Source organism: Corvus hawaiiensis, chromosome 16 (genome assembly GCF_020740725.1).
Source record: "Corvus hawaiiensis isolate bCorHaw1 chromosome 16, bCorHaw1.pri.cur, whole genome shotgun sequence".
NCBI lineage: Eukaryota > Metazoa > Chordata > Aves > Passeriformes > Corvidae > Corvus > Corvus hawaiiensis.
Window position 1 is genome coordinate 1352919 of NC_063228.1, and position 17529 is coordinate 1370447.

General features: G+C 38.2%; 1 protein-coding gene across 2 annotated transcripts in view; it reads left to right on the forward strand.

The window, feature by feature from the left end:
- VPS35L (VPS35 endosomal protein sorting factor like) overlaps nt 1-17529 on the forward strand; it is a 46912-nt gene that overhangs the window by 24221 nt on the left and 5162 nt on the right. For both annotated transcript variants that reach the window (XM_048321045.1, XM_048321044.1), the window contains exons 23-28: nt 786-849; nt 2831-2929; nt 3721-3798; nt 4954-5068; nt 14964-15103; nt 16767-16932. In XM_048321045.1, coding sequence (XP_048177002.1) covers nt 786-849; nt 2831-2929; nt 3721-3798; nt 4954-5068; nt 14964-15103; nt 16767-16932 — 662 coding nt within the window. The remainder of the gene's footprint in view (nt 1-785; nt 850-2830; nt 2930-3720; nt 3799-4953; nt 5069-14963; nt 15104-16766; nt 16933-17529) is intronic.

Consider the following 17529-nt stretch of genomic DNA (forward strand, 5'->3'; position numbering starts at 1 on the left):
CTGATATACTAAAGGTCAAAGCTGGAGCCAAGCATATAATAGTAAGGGGATTAAATTGTATCGGTTAATTGTAATTTAACTTTTTGTTCATCCATTTTCAGTGAAGCAGGTTTGACTGACTGGATTTTTATGTGATGTAAATTTGTTTCAAATCAGATTTTGGACTCTTGGTGTAGAATAGGTATCTGTGATAGTTTTGAAAAGAAACTCCTTTTTACATATCAGTTTAGTTCAGTTCTTACCAAAACGTAAAGAAAACCAGCACTGTAGCAAGGTGAAGTTAATTATTTCTTAAATTCTGAGGCAAGGTTAGTTAAAACAAAAAACCCTAAACAAAACAAACCAAAGCCCAAACTAAACAATAAACTAATGTTATACACTGTATATTATTTAAAGTGTATTTTAAAAGCTTTACCCCTTAAATAGGATAACTCTTTTCTAAGAATAGACTTTATAATTTCTTTAGGTTTTTAGACTTAGTTCTTACTCAAGTTCTTATGTTGCAACACAAGACTGAAGCCATTTGTTTCCTACAGTAAAAAATATTAGTGTAGTTTCTTTCTCCTCATGCCAAAGTCTAAGTTTTTATAGAATCTAAAGACACTCAGCAATTTTCACTTTTTTAAAATCTGGAATTAAGTTTGGTTCATGGCTGACTTGGTGATATTCATATTAAAATTAGTTTTATACAGAAAACTTTATAAAATATTATGTATCATTCGAACCTTTATAGATAAATAAGATAAACAATATTCTAAAATTTACCAAGTAATTTTTTTTTCTAGTGCACTAACACTTGAGGATGAGAAAAGAACATTAGCAGCTCTGATAAATGGATTCATAAAAATGGTGAGTGACAATTGTGTACAACTGTTGGGTGCACCTTAGAGCTTGGATTTTTGTGAGATCCCCATGAGGAACAGGTGCCTGTGTGGCTGAATCAGAGACCAGTCTCTGACTTGCTTAAGACCAGTGAGAACCCCAGGCAGTGCATTTTAGTGAAATGAGTGTGTGTTCAAAGAGAGGTCACACAGTGCTGAAGCTGCTGGGGTGCAGTATGAAAGTTTAAAGTGCATGTGTTGTTTATTTAACTGTATTTTCTGCTAGTTTTGTGAACCTCCTGTAAAACAGAGCATGTATTTAAAAGTTAAACAGCAATTGAAGCATCAGAGAGGTCGCTGGTTTATGTGAATGAAGTTCCACTACCCAGCTCTAAATGGAACCAATACCAGCTTTCAAAAATACAAAATAAGTGTAACTTTTTTGTTATTCTAATCTCTGTTTATCTTAATTTAGAAATAAGATCATTCGTATCATTAAATTAGTAGTCCCAGGAGAACCCCAGGTGTTTTGTCTTGAAATTAGTTTTTAACCCATCCCTCATGCTTATTCCAATAAATCTTTTGCTGATCTCTGTTGTTTTCGAGATGTCAGGTTGTTTTAGTGAGACTTTCTCAAGCTTTTTGTATTCTCCAACTACATACTCTCAATGCTTGTTTTTTATTTCACATAGAGCTGACAGGCTCTGTGTCTAGTTGTCCTCTTTGTTGCAGTTCTATGGATTTACTCTAGATGGTTGGTTTCCTTCAGCTATAATAATTTGCTAATTAATATTCTAGCATAGTTTTGCTTTATTAAGCTTTACATGCAGTATAATATAGTACAATTTCCTTTAGGAGGATTTCCTGCATTGAATAAAATTTGATGTGTCTTGATAGTCCTGGATTAGGGGGAAAAAAATCCCATAGCAGCAAAATGACTAGTTATGAATTTAAACCAGCACACATTAAGATGTGGAGGGAAAAAGCAATTGTAAGTCATCCTTACAGTCAGTCTTCTTTGTGGAAAAATTTATATTTTTAGGGAAGTTTTCTTCAGACTAGGACTCAAGAATCAGCAGTTGTACAAATAGAGGAAAAGCAAAGACAGTTGTCTGTAATGAGAGAAGCATTCCTTTGTTTTCTGGTGCAGTTTCTTTGATCTTTCACTGTATGGATTAAATGTAAATTTTATTCTAATTTTGTAAAAAATTCTTTTGCATATGACTTGAGAAATAATAAATAATGCAACCTTTACTTCTATTAAAAAAAAATTACATACATGTAGACTGCCTGGAGACTGTTCCTCATGCTCTGCTTTTAATTGACAGCTGAGACACTCCAGCTGACAGCACTCGGGTTTTTTAAATCTACAGGGTTGGAAGAGGGCTGCTCTCACACAAAGGTTGTTCTATGACTTCTTGCCTGCCAGAATGCAAGGTTACAGGCTTTTGCCATATTATATAAGCATGTATTTATTAACCAAACTCAAGGAAAACCTGCTTTTCTTACTGGTTTATCTAACTAGGAAAAATGCTGTTTTCTGTTGGAGGCCCCTTATCAACTAGAAATTAGAGGAAGCTGAATACAGATTCACAGATCTATTTCTATTTTCTGGGTTTTTTTGTCTTGCTTTGTAAGTATGATCAAAACCAAGCCTTTGTCTCTCCCGTAAAGAGTCAAGAGTTCTGCTAGTTTTGAAAATACTTCACAAAACTAGGATTTAAATTTTGTTTTCTTGAAAAATACTTGATCTGTAAAGTAGAACATCATGTGGAGTATAGACAAAAAAAGCAAACCAGTAAAACTTTCATGTTTCCCTGAAGCTCAAGTATTGCAGACAGTTGGAAGAACAGAGATTCTCCAACTGCTGTTTGTTGTTACTGGTGGGTTTTCTCCTTAGCAATATATGGGGATTTTGACTTTTGAATATCTGTGGTTTATCTGTGGGCAGTTTTACCTGTATTTAAGGCCTACAGCAGTAAAGTCTAGGGACCTTTTATCTTTCACAGGTTTCATTTGGCCGTGACTTTGAACAACAGCTGAGTTTCTATGTCGAAGCCAGGTCAATGTTTTGCAATCTGGAGCCTGTTCTGGTCCAGCTGATTCATGTAAGCCACAGTTTATCTACATATCCTTAATAAATGGGGATATATTTGCAGTTCTCCCATTCCCTGCTCAGATTATTGGTCTATGGCAAAATAAGTCTGAAATATTTTAATCAGGTGTTTCTAAAGTGAACTTTGATCTCACCTCTGGTTTTACCCCCCTAAACACGCTGAAGTTCTTGCTTGGCAGGCATGCATGGTACCCTTGCAACAAAGAAAATGGGCTATCTTGCAAGAGAATTCATGTATAATAAAATAAATGGCACTTTCGTCCATTCAGAATTTGGGTTGTCTCTTCTATAATCCTCCATCTAGGAAAGATTAGACTGTGTTTGGCTGCAGATCCAGGCAGAGTCCTGCTGTGATTAGGAAGGTTAATCTCTCTTCTGTATTGAGTCACAGGTGAGCATTAGCTGCATCTGACTCCTTTGCAACATTGTATCTTCCCTTAAATCCTTTTATTATTTTGGTTTATGGATTTTTAATCTGTGTTAGCTAGGAATCATGATTGCTATGCTAGCAAGGAGGTGACAGCACTATAGCTGGGAAGGAAAGGATAAGCTAAAGGCTTGAATAGAACAAGTCATCTTTCACAAATTAAGTCATATTTGCTTTAAGGAACAGTCACTAAAATTCTCCCAGTAAAAAGTAAACAGTACAGTGAGGGCACACTGTATCAGGAGCCTTTGGACACTTGCTATTCTCTAAATGCATGCAGTAAAACATGCAGTTTGTTATCTGCCACTGAGGCTGTGCATTTTTCTTCATGGTTTGCTTTTGTTTTGTGTGTGTAGTCTGTGAACCAACTAGCAATGGAAACAAGAAGGGTGATGAAAGGAAATCATTCCAGAAAGACAGCTGCATTCGTCAGGGTAGGTCTGACTAATAAACTCTGAGCCTGCTTTCTTTGCAGATAATACTGTCTGCTGCCACCTAAGTTTATAGTTTTTGCAAAACCAGTATGTTGGTGGTTTTTGACACTGTTTGCAGTCCCATTTTCTCTTGTTACCAGCAGTCTTTCCTCTCTAAAGCCACAAGATGCTGTTTAAGAAAAAAAAGACCCAAACTATCTAATAGCAGCTTTGTGTTGAAAAAGAGCAGCAAGATTGGCTCCCTCTCCAAAGGAAGGTTCACCAGAGAGGTGTTTGTATGAATTCTGGAAAGCTCAGCTTTCCAAATTATATTTGAAATAACATAACAAATTTCTATGTAACTTGGTCACAGAGAGAATGGGAGATGGGGTAAAAAAATATATTCAAACTTCTGTCTCATGATATCAGTGCTGATATGCTGAAATCAGGATTTGAATTTCAAGCTCCTTTCAGCTTTAGTGCCTCTGAGTCTGTGTAGGAATGGTCAAATGTGCTTTGAGCTATGCACAGGCCATCACAGGATAGCCAAGTTGCTTGTGTTCCCTTCTTCTAACCTGAAACGTGGCAACCAGGATGTGTCCATCTGCACGTGAGAAGCTGTTTGGGCTTCAGTTCATGGCACCTGTGCGTGGTGTCCTGGGCAGAGGATGGCTGGGCTGACACTGGCCAGCTTCTCTCTGCCTGGGGGCTCCTTGCTCCACCCAGGGGTTTGGGCTGTGCCTGTAGGTGTGCAGCTGCAGCACGCTGGGCTCGGTCTGCCTTCTCCCCAGTACACACAGTGCACCTGCTCTGACCACCTTGGCAGATGGTTTGTCCCTGAGGACACTAATCTGCTTTTCTAGTTGGCTTTTGGTCTTGAGCTGCAAGGTGGTTACCTGAGGAGAGAGGAACTCTTTGAGCTACAGTCACAGAGAGTCAGTTTTGAGCTTATCTAGTAATAGTAACAATAAAAAAACAAATTTATAATTATTTTGAAATACTCATTAGAAATTCCAAATTGCTGATTTTGGGCTTCACATAATATTTGCTTTGTCTTGAAAATCTTTCCCAAAACTGATCTGCAGATTTTGATTCCTAATTGTGTATTTAAATCAGTAAGAATTGCTGTAACTCTGAGATAGGAATTTTATTCAATTTTTTTTTTCTTTACTTTAGGCTTGTGTTGCCTTCTGCTTCATTACAATTCCATCTCTGAGCAGTATCTTCACACGTCTTAATCTGTATCTACACTCTGGACAGGTAGCTCTGGCAAACCAGTGCCTTTCTCAAGGTAAGGCATGAATTTGTCTACTTAAAGGTTCTCTTATTTCAGAAATATTTCTAACTGTGAATAATAACTTGGTTGATATCCTAAGTCATATGTATATTTATGATGCAATTAAAATACAGCCCTGTTTCAAACACTCTTAAAGTAAAAACTTCTCATATTAAAGCAGCTCTTCAGTGTGATCTCAATAGCCAAGACAGCTGACTGTAGCTGACATAGTCCTGGCCATGAGGCAGGTTGTCCTAAATTCCTTAAGAATTATGGAAAGCATGGAATGTTCTTCTCCTGCATAATTATACAAGCACTCTAATCACAGATGATGTGCTTTATTATAACTGAAAAAAGAAACAAGCATCTGTGTAGTAGTTCACAGACTGACAAAATTCACCAATGAGCTGGAAAAGAATTCTAAGTTAGGTCAGTGACGGCAGAATCTTGCACATGCATGATAAATGCTTAGCCAAGAAAATGTGCCACTTTATCAGAGTGAAACAATGGGGTAATATCAGGTCATATGAAGACTGAAAAATATATTTTCTTGGTTTTGGATCTGACTTATTGATTGAACCAGAGCCTGAGCACATTTTCAGCTATCCTGGTAGTTCAGTGTTAAGTAATAGGAGATTCTGACAAAAAGTGATTTGGGGAAAAAAATGGGAGCTATTCTGGCACCAAAATGAGCATTAAGTCTGTATTACAATTTAATATGATCTTGTTCCTGTTCATGTTACAAATGGAAGCCAGTTGTGTATTCCAAATTCTTCTTACACTTTCAACTGCTTGCAGTATTTTTCTTTTGCTTTTTAAAGTGATGTCATTCTACTTTGTTTTGCAATTTTAATCTTGACTTTAAATGTCTGCTCTCCAATGGTAAATGCTTTTTTCCTTTACACGTTTTCAGTGGAGCTGTGAGAGTAATAAATTGGATTACTTTGCAACATCTTTTGTTGTGGCTATTAATTCTTTGTGTTAGCTCTGTGCTTCTTCACGAAAGCTTGTTTTCCAAGCTCTGCATTTACCAGCAAGTTCCAGCTGCACAAACAAGCTGACTTAGGATGCTGATTAAGACTTTTTAGTGCACAGTGACTGTTGTATTTCTTTGTTTTGAATCTGATGTTGCCCATACAGCAAAGCAGAGGGATTTAGAGTAAAGCTGACTGTTGTGTCCAAGTTTGTTGTGCAAATAAAAGATCTGCAAAGTCTGTTGTTGTGCAATTAGCATTGTGCAGTTTCTTTGTAGGTAACAGAGTTTATATAAAATGGGCCCACTTTTTCTTCCTATGGTGTTTTATTTAATTGACCAGCTTACCTTATCCTGTATGGCAGTTTTCATTGTTGTTGCTGTGCTGCAGAGCTTCTCTTACTGGAATCAAACCCAAAGCAGTTTTTCTGTAATATTTGGTCTTTGAGGATTATACTCTGATCATGTTGGGACCCACTCTGTGATTTAATATCTTTCAACTTATAAACTGCTTTTCCACTATTTTTGTGATCTCGTTCTTCTCTCAGTGAGACTCCTGGGCCCCAACAATTGTCCATATTTTTCAGTGTGAGAGTTTACAAATGTGCACAGCTGTTTCTTGACACACAAATACAGTGCACTCACTAAACAGTTAACAGGATCCCTATCCTGAAGTCTTTTAAGGTAGCAGGTATATGCAAAGTATTATGAACTCAATCTCTAAACCACGTGCTTATTAACCCCACTCTCCTGAATTTTAGACCCACAAACTAGAGAGAGGAGCATTTGGTTCATCTTTGCTTTTGTTAAAATGAAGCAAGAGCAAAACTGATGTTCAGTAACTCACTTCATTTACCAAGGTTTTATTGTTAGGCACTTTTTTTGCTCCCTTAGCAAAGCTATTTTGGGTATAATTTCTACTCAGAGACGTGTCATTTGCATGAGTAATTTAGCATGTGTTAAACAGTTAGGCACTGTCTTGGGACATTTTTTGTGAACTGTCTTTCCATATGTTGATGCACTCAAGTCACATAATGTGTCTTTGAAAGTTACTTTTCACACAGTTTAATCTGAATCTCAACTGAATGAGTAATAAGTAAGAAGTACTGATTAATTCATTACAGCAAATTTCACTCCAGTCAGTTAACTGAGCTAACTGGTGCCAATTAGACACTGATCTACTAAAACCAGTGCAGCATGAAGTGAAGATTTAAGAGCGTGCCATTAATGATAGCATTAGGCCAGGAAGGGAAATTGTGCCTTGTCTGTAACCTTTATTTCATGCTGATTTGAATTAGCTTAATTGGTTTAAAATTGTGGAGAGAAATAAACCTGAAAGGTAATGTGCCTGATCCACTGAGTCAGCAGTGGTGCATGCATGAGTGTGTGTGCATGCACGTCCTCCTTGAAGATTCCAGCTGTTGTTTTTAGCAAGGTAAAGTCTTGGATTTGTCTCAGTTTTAAATTCCTATGAGGAGTCCAGCTGTTTCAGTGAGTTGGCTTTTCACTTAAACACATAACAAAATTGAGTTCCACAACTTCTGTTGGCAATAGGAAGATTTCTCTAAATTGCCAGTGTATCTATCTTGAAAAAGGAGGATGTGCAGGTCATAACAATAAATGAATTTATGAGTCTGAGGATTGCACTGGTAAACTATCAGCAATTGGAGAGCCACAGCTAATCTGCTTATAGCTGGAAGAGTTTGGGTTTTGCCTCACTCCCAGGCTCAAGGGGCAGCAGTAGCAGACCATCAGTCCCCGTGTCTCGCTGTTCCCATTTCCTCTATCCCAGCCTTGCCTGCTGGGATTTGCCACACTGTTAATCAAATCAAGTGTTTGAACTCATCCAAATACTTCAGTATTAGAAAATTGTAATTTATCCTGGAATAGATTTTCTTTAAGACAATGAAACTGGGTCAGAACTCTGAATTTATAGGCTCATGAAACTCCAGCATTAATACGCAGACGGATGTCTGTCTGAGAATGTTCAGTATGTATTAAAAATGACTGTTGTCTCTTTCATCTCCAGCTCCCAAAACCTGCTTTGAATAAAATGAATTTGTAATTATGTTTAAAGTGTTTTAGGTGAATTGGTCCTGGTTGCATAGTTTGTGCCTCTGGAGAGCCTATTAAGAGCCCACCTTTGAAAGGAAGATGCTAGATTTTACAGAGATGAGCTTTTCATTTTTCTTAGCTGAGCCACTGAGCACTGCATGCTGCCAACAGAGAATAATAAATTCTCATTGGTCATGCTTTCTGTCGTGGGGCTGCTTGGACTAAATTGAGATTAAATGCATGCTCCATTGTGTCACTCTTCTGGACTTCTGAGATACAGGTATGATTTTAATTGCACATATTTCCTTCCTGTGGAAAATGCTACTTTTGTCTGTCAAAAAAGAGACAGCATGAGTTTTTAATGTTTGGTCACAGCATTCAGCAGGTAGGTAGAGATGACATAACTTTCTGGTAATGTGTGTTAGCAGTATTTTTGTTTTAAAGGCTGTGAAATCTTTGCCTCAGTTGAGAAATAACGTGCTGAGTGAATAAGGTAATTCAGCTGATTTTGTGTGACTAATTTCACTGGGATATTGTCAAACATTAAACTTTATAAAAATGGAGAGCCTGTCCCTCAGATCAACTGCTGCAGACCTTTGGTTTAGCAAATGTAGATTTAAATTCTTAGTGCTTAATGTACTTCTAGGTATTTGTTCTGTTTTCCATTTGTGCCTAAAACACAGTTACACAGTAGATTGCAAAAATAATTTCTTTTCTACTGCAGAAAATGTTACTTTTCCATGAGTGTTCTCTAAAGGCTTCAGTCACACTCTGGAGAAAGTATGGTATGGAATATCTAACAAGTAATTTTAAATCATAGTCTAATAATGGTTTAGAGTATATTCTCAGTAGCATTAGGTAACAGTTTTTAGTATTTCTTCCTAATCTCCTGAATCTTTATGGATCCAAAGAATATAAATAGAGAGAATTTGAGTTAAAGAATTTGGAGAAACAGGAACCTGAAGAGATTTTCCTCTTAATTACAGATACTGTGACTTCTTGGCTCATATTTCTCTGGTGAGATTGGTATATGCTGTCTCTGTTATCTTTTAAAATACTGCTTTCCTTGAAGGCAATAAGAGCTTTGGGAAAAGATTGATGTCATACTGTTTTCCTTACTAGAAACACGAAGTGTTGCTTCCTTTGGACAGAACTGTGACCTCTGCTGTTACCTGGGACTTCCACAGTGGGAGACTTCTCCTATTTCCTGAGCTTTTTCTTGTTCCCCTCTTTGTCCCAGCCAATCACTTTTCCGTATGAGGTGAGAGGTGACAGCTCTGTCTCTGTAAGCTTTTCAGACTAGTACTTTATATCAGTTTGTCAGTTCTTCAAGTCTGTCTAGCCCATGACCTGTTTTTGAAAGTGTCTAGTAGCATCTACTAGGGAAAAAATAATGTAGAATGATGCTTCTTGGCTTTCAGGTGCAGGTGATTTAATACATCCTTCAACAAAGCTTGTGTAATGCCCAGGCCATGGTATTTAATAAAATAGATGGACCAGTCCTCAGGAATTTAATTTTTTAAATCAATTTTTACTTTCTGGCCTTTGTAACTTCATGTGGTAGTGAGTTCCACAGTTACCTGCTACTTGGAAGTCTAATGTTTAGGGATTTGTTTATGTTAAATGTTAGGTGAGGGGCTCAGAGCATGCAGCTGATCTGCTGGAGCAGAATTCAGTCATTCCTGATTCATTTTCTTCTTGCTGTCTGTGAGATGATGTAGTTGGTAAGTTCCTGAAGAATTTGTTGTCAGTGTTGCCTTTATTCCTTATTGCCAATAAGGAAACAGTTCCATGCCCTAGCACCTTTTTAATCTCTTTTTCCTTTTGGAAATAGGAAGATTAGGACTAGGTTAGATTATTCCAGGTATAAATGCATAACAGCAGTATAAATGATACAATGACACCTCAGTTTTCCATTACTCTCCTAGTGATTCTTATAATTGCCTTGCCTTTTCAACAGCTGTTTAGGATGTAGTTTTCAGGAAACCATCTATAATGACTCCAGAATCGTTCATGAGTGTAAATAGCCTATTTCGAGCTTCTCTTTCTATAGTTATAGCAAGGGCTGTCTCTTTCCCCACATGCCTTACTAATATTAGAGTTCATCTGCTGCTTTATTGCTCAGAATCATGAGATCCATCTGCAATGCTTTGCAGTCACGTTCCAGACCAGTCTGCAAACATTGTCACCTCCCAGCTCATCGTAAGGACATGTCTGCAAAACCTTAAGGAATGCAGTAGTCATTTTGCTCCACTGTGAAAACTTGTTATTCCCTCTCCTTTCCCCATACACCCCATCCATTATTAAGTTATGTACCCTCATGAGGACTTTCTTCCTTATCTTCCTTCAGCTTAGTTGTTTAAAGAGCCATTTCTATAAGGATAAATATTAAAAGTTCTTTTAAATCTAAATATTTATTAACTGAGTTACTTTTAAACACAGTCTTGCTGGTTCTTTGGAAGACTTGAGAGACTTCTGAGGAATGATTTCTCTCTGCAAAAACCATATAGACTTTCCAGCCTTGTATCATGTTTTTCTGTATGTCTGCTCATTTGATTTTTTTTTTTTTTTGGCCTCATAATAACATTAGAAACAATAGTATTTAACTGCAGCATTTATTATTTCAAAATTTTCAGTATTACTGGTGGAGCTTTCTTTAGAAACTGCTGCTGATGTGGTACCTCACAGTCTTTAGGGATTACATGGAATTTAGAGAGGCAGGCTGAAATTTGTGGTTGATTTTTGGTTTGTTTTTTTTCTGGGTGGGAGGGAAGGCACTGGCGTGGGGTGTGTGTTGCATTTACTGATTACACCTTAAGAATAAAACAATCTTGTGTCCAGTGTCCTTGCTGATACTGTGTGATGGCCCTGTACGAATCTTCCACTTACGCCTCTGCACGCCTTTGAGTACTAATGCCTTGTAACAGTCTCTGATCAAGCCATGCCTAAAACTGGCTCTACCAAGCTTCATCCACATAATTACCTTTTTATCTGCAGCTACTTCATAGCATGAAATAGTATGAATTAGCATAGTACATTCCAGCTCACCAAGTAGCAGTGAATTCATTTTCTAATTTCTGCTTTCTTCCTTCAAATAATTCTTTGTTGTTTCTGGATTGGAAGTGATGTACAGAGAACTTTAAGATGGAGAACAATTTGCAGCAGTTCAAGGGAAAACCACATTTCAACAATGTGGCAAAACTCTCACAGTGACCTCACCAATGTGAGGAGAAGGAGATTCAAATGATTAGAATGCTTGGTTGTCAAAACAGTAATGGATTAATTTATTTAATAGAAAAAATAAGGTAACAAAACTGCCATGCTTGCCTCCCAATAATTTTTTGCACTGGAGTACAAGCTTCATTAAATTTGCAACATCTGTTGGATGTGGAAGCAAAATCTTCAGAGTATTAAATTAGGTTTGACAGTGTTGTAAGACAGGAAAGTGGCGTGGAATGCAGAAGATGTGCATGGTCCCTGGTTTTGTCCTTTGGGTGGACTTAGCCTGGTGTAATTGTACCCGTGACTAAAAATACTTTGGGTAGGTATGTCAAACTCGCTCCCTTTTGCTCTTTGAAGGTGGACTTAAGGAGTTTAATTGTTTTCCCATCTCTGACTTTGTTCCTCCTTATTTTTATCTGCCTGAAATCTTAAATTCGTACAGTTTAATTGGCTATCAGAGATACAGAAAATACAATGCAAGCTGAATTTTTATATAGAGATTGATATATAGAAATATATGGAGGTACATGTAGTTGTGTGTAGGTATAATTAAACCTCTACATGTGCCATCATGAATACTGTCAATAGCAAAACATTCAACACCAATTTCACTTGCTTTTTCTTCTGTGGAAGGCTATTTCTGGAAGTGCTGACTTGGATATCCAAGACTATTAGTTTTTGTAGCCTGAAGGTCAGCATGTATGCTTGGTGAAAAGATTTATAGGATTATGGTACACCAAAATGAAGGAGCTGCTGTGAAAGGATGAATTCAGTGAAGTGTGAAGTATGTTACGTTTGGAGCACTGCACAAGATATAAACAACAGTCGGGGAAGCTTCATCATGGTGATTTGTTGTAATGCACAGGCTGCTCTCCCCTTATCCAGTGTACAGTGGTTCACTTTAGAAGCAGTATTGTACTTTAGGCAGATAAGAAAACAGCATCCTTCATCAGAAGAAGCCTTTTTAATCAAGAACCATAACAAAACATGTTGTGGTTTTCAGTGCTTTTTAAGTGGTTCCTTATATCTTTTGGAAGCCAGGAAAAGCGATGCATGGTTTTGTTTTGAAACATCTCTACAGTAATAGCAATAGTCTAAAAAATTTTAAAGATGCAGAGAAACCATCATTGCATAACATCATAATTAATGTAATTCAGAATGAAACACTGATGCTCATTTCATACTTGAAAAAATAGCATGTCTGTGACAACTTTTTTAGTGAGCGTCTTCTCCAAACTCAGAGCATGTGCGCATACTCTGACACCTCTCTGCCAGGATGGTAATGTTCAGAGGACAGGTCATTTTCTGCAGTCTGTAATAAAAACATTTGCATTGATGTGCATTTATTTTTGCTTCTTATGAAGCACGTATATCTTGGATAAATGTGCTTTTAGTGTTCCAGGATAAAACCATTTCATAGTTAGCACAGATTGGCAGGACTTACTGCAAAATGAACATATTCTCCTTCGCCAGTTCTTTTGGACGTACCAACATGAAATACAGCTGTTTTGTGCTGTATTGCCTTTTTGGCTTGCCTTGCTGCACGGGGTGGGGAAGCAAGGGGAAAAAGGCAAGGAACAAAGATTAAAGTGTGGGGCAAGAGCCTCAGTCTCGCCGTTGTGCTGGGACAGTGACAGTGTGTGGGGTTTGCAGGGTGGCCCTGTGGCCGTGGGGGCAGCAGGCACATGGAGCCAGCCCGGGAGCAGCAGCTGTGCCACTGCCATGGACAGGGCAGATGGCATCACGGGCACTTTGTGGCAGCACGGGCAGGTCGGTGGTGTGGGCAGGCACCTGCGGGGGAGCCGGGCACTGCTCGCAGCAGCAGGAGGAACCAGGGAGCTCGTGGCTCTGGAGCTGCTCATTCACAGCAACGGCAGGTGGCAAGAAAAGTAAATTGAATCAAACTTCAGGTCTTCAGATTGAAGATGAGAGGTTTTGGGTTTGCACTATGGCAGAAGGTTAGAGCAGAATGTGCAGGATTGTGATTGCTGGGAGAGCAGGCTGTAAATTAGGGTGAGGTACTTTGCAGCTCTTTTCACTGTGGACGCTGCTGCACAGGTCATTCTCGTCCTGTCACAAAATAACTTCAGAAGGCAGGAGCACAGACATGGGTACTTTGGTATGCAGATTATTCTCTAAGGCACATTTTTTTCGTTTGTCTGGCCACATGTTTTTATTGTATGGCGATGTGGGATGTATACTTTTGGTTTTTTTCTGATGAGACAACTGTGGAAGTGACAGCGATTCATTTACTTGTGCTAGAATGAACATCTGCTGCTGCCTTCCTTCCTCAAATAAAGCTCAGAGAAAGATTACATACCTTCCTTTGGGTTGGCTGTCTAAACTTATAAGTTGTTTGAAATAAACATTCTTTCACCTCAAAATAAATGTGCAGAATAAAAGGAAGGACAGTGTTTGATGGAAGGGGTCTGCATTCTAAGCACTACAAAGTCCAGAAGGGCTTGAGCACTTGTATGCTGAAAAAAAGTAAGAGTGAGAAGAACTACAGTTTTTCCAAAGCACATGTTTCCCTGGTATTCCTCATAAGCTTAAATTAGATATCAGTTGGTACTATATTTAGCAAATTTGCTTGGAGTCTCAAATGAATTTTTCCAGAGCAAGCTGCGCTCCTGGAAATGCCCATGCCTGCCTGTCAGTGGTATCTCCATCCCAGCCATGTAACACCTCGTGGCTTTCACCAAGAATTCTGCTTTTGCCTTTGATAAAATCTGATTACATGGCCTTGGTCTGTGTTCCTGTAAAATAAAGATATGGTATTAATTCTGAAGGATGCTTTGAAGTATGTGGCTCAACAACTTCAGTGGGATGTGGATACTTGGATATTCTGAAATGTTGCCAAGAAAGTGCAAAACAATGTTGCTGTCAGAAATTTTTTGTGAACTCAGCATATATGGGAGGTCTTCCAGTGTAAGAGGGAAAATACCGTTGCTTTTAATTTGTGAATATTAAGAAACTGAGGAATAGATGTTCGAGTGTTTGGAATTTATATTTTTGTAAGATTAGAGACATAATACAGAGTTTGAAAAACCTCCTCATAGCTATTTTGCCAAGGCTGTAATGGTGGATGGTTTGTCTAATTCCTGTATTGTGATTCTTGGAAAAATTTCTTTTATCTAGGTAACCAGCAATACCCCAGGTTCTGGTCCTATATTAATATTTTACTTTTAGGGATTTTAAATAATTCGAAAAATGAAGTTGTTGGTATTTCCTTAGAACTTCAACAGCCTTTTGTGAATGAATTGGTGAACAAGATTGCATGAGCCTTTTTCCCCCCTTTGGATTCCCCATTCTCCTGGCATAAGCATTTCTTTGATAAGTCAATTTTGAATCATGTGCTAATTTCTTATTCTATATGCAATACATATGAAATGATGGTGTCTCCTTGTTATGCAAAGGAAAAGAGTTATAATTTCAGAAGTCTTGAGTGATGTGGGAACTTCCTTTGGAGAAACAGCATCATTTGATTTAACACAGATTTCTCAAGAATCAGACCACTGCTGAGTCTTGGGTTTCTTTGCAGTTAAGGACGTTCATTTTCTGTAATCTATTTGAAACGAATTCAAAGCAGCCATTGGGTCAGAGGCATGACTGCCACCACAGCTGGAGCGATGTAACAGCAACTCTATTTTTATTTTGCAGCTGATGCTTTTTTCAAAGCTGCAGTGAGCCTTGTTCCTGAAGTGCCAAAAATGATCAGTGTAGATGGAAAGATGCGACCTTCTGATGCCTTCCTCCTCGAATTCCTTTGTAATTTTTTTTCCACATTATTAGTTGTTCCGGTAAGTTGAGTGTGTATGAATAGCTCATAAGTTAGTACAGACTATTTTGACTTTCCTGTTTAAAAATTTAGAGTAGACTGAGCTTCTGGAGTGGGAGAGGCAGTGGTTAGTTTTCCATGAAAAGATGAACTGATCTGCTCATTGGCTGCAAAATCAGTCACCCCAGTGCAGCATGAGGAGGCAGAACAATTGTGTGGAGGTGGAGGTACAGCAATGCCACTCTCAGTAACATCTCTCATAAGTGGATTTGGGGTAGAGTGAAATCTCACCATCATTTAATTGTGTAAACATCACTTACTGGTTTATTAGCTAAGTACTCAAGAAACTCTAATACATGAGGATGGGAAAAAGATAGAGCTCTAGTTCCTATGAGTTTCAGTTACTTTGTTATAGGTTGCCTAATCATTTGAGTGAAAACAATAATTGGAAAATGTGTTTTGGCATAACCTTCCTCTTCTGATGAGTATTTCACAAAGTACTACCATTCTACACTCTTCCAGGTTTTAACTAATTGTCAAGTTTAGAGGGAGATGTCATCTTCCCTGCAGTATTTTCAGTTATATCTAAAAGATGAGGGGAAATTGTAAATTAATCTGGAAGAACAGAAAAAAAAAAGTTTCATTTGTTCTTGGAGAGAGTGGGTTGTTCCTCCTTGCTGAAACCTCAGCGGTTTTCTCCTTCCTAGTTCCTTTGACTGCATGTTTGGTGAAGCAGCACACAGCATGGTGGTGTCCCAGTCCTTGTTGTCAGAGCTGTGGATTCCCCCTAGCCCAGTGGAAGGGCTCTCCCAGGCTGTGCACGTTCAGGAACGTGGAGGAGCTGTGTTGTTGGAAGGGAAGGGGAAGGTGCCCCTGGGATGTGTCATTGCTGCCCACTGACTGCAGAAGTCAGGCTTTGAAGGAAGGCTGTGGAGTGACTCGGATCATGAACGGGTGATTGAAGAAGGGAGCGATACAACTCTCAGATTCAGTAATGAAAAATAACTTGTGATGAGATGCCAGGATTCAGAAATTAGCTTCCCTAACTTTGTTCCCTATTTACAGAAGATCAAAAGGAAATGTCCTCTGTGGACTGTGATTTGTCCCATGTATCTTGGTGCCGCTGCACCAACTGCCAGCTGGAATTAGCCCAGTGCAGTATTAAAGCTCCTTGTAAAAACTTCCAGCTTATGCAAAGCAGAGTCTTTCTTTTCATTTCATGTTAAAAGATTGTTGATGGTCTGTAACTGACTTCCTAGTGTAGGTGTTCTTCTGAAACTCATAATTACATGAGTAATACACTACAGCTTACTGATACTGTTTTAATAACAAAACCCACCCAGTGTTTAATTTTAGAGGCTTAGCTGTTAAGAAGCTGACAATTAATTTTCTACTGCTCCCCCATGACTAGAAAACAAAGCATTTCAAAGTTTGTCTGTGGAAGCTGCCTGGATCATATTCTGGTTATGGGTCAAATGGGTGTTTTAGATGGAAACTGGAAAAAATCTTTAAAGGATTTGCAGGAAGCACACTTAAGAAAAGTAGCTGTCAGCTTTAATTATATTGTAGTTTTGCTTTTGTAGAGCTCATACTGTGACTCTACACCACTGAATGACTGCAAATAATCCTATTTTTGTTCCAGGGTTGTGGTGTTGGTTTTGACCTATCTTTTTTCTTTTCTGTAGGACCATCCAGAACAAGGAGTGTTGTTTCTTGTGCGAGGATTACTAAATGTGATCCAGGATTATACTTGGGAGGATAACAGTGATGACAAAGTCAGGATTTATACTAATGTTTTGCATCTGCTCTCTGCAATGACTCAGGAAGCATATATCTACCATGTAGATAAAGGTAATACTTAAGGGGGGCTCTGGCTCCTTGCATTCCACCAGGACATTTGTAGTATTGTCTCATCACCATAGCCAGTTAATGAAGACCAGTGGTAATCAGTCTCACAGAATGGATTATTCTTCTATCCAGTTCCAGGTATTGTAACTTAAAATAATCCCAGGAGCTGGCTTTAGAACAGATGCACAGTCTGCTCTTTAAAGTGAATCTGTGCAGAGTGGGTTACTTAGTTTGCTTCTGGTGGTGTTGGTGCAAATGCTTATAAATGTGAACTTTTCAAGTAAAGATTAGAACATTATGCATAGGAAGGATTTTGTTTTAATCTAAAGTTTATAAACCAACTTGATTTATACTTATCATTGGTGTTTCATTCACATTTATTAACAATTCCAGTTTTCAGAAAGTAAAGCCTAGTCTTCATCATTTAAATGGTGTATTTGCTGCTTTGAGGGCAGGCTTTCAGTTTTGGAAATAGCAGTAACTTACAAAAATCTTCAGAATAGCTAAAAAATTTTAAAGATTTTACATTTTAAAACATAGCTATCATCTTTTTTGTAATAATTTTTGGATTATTTTGATATGCTTTAAAATTTGAATATT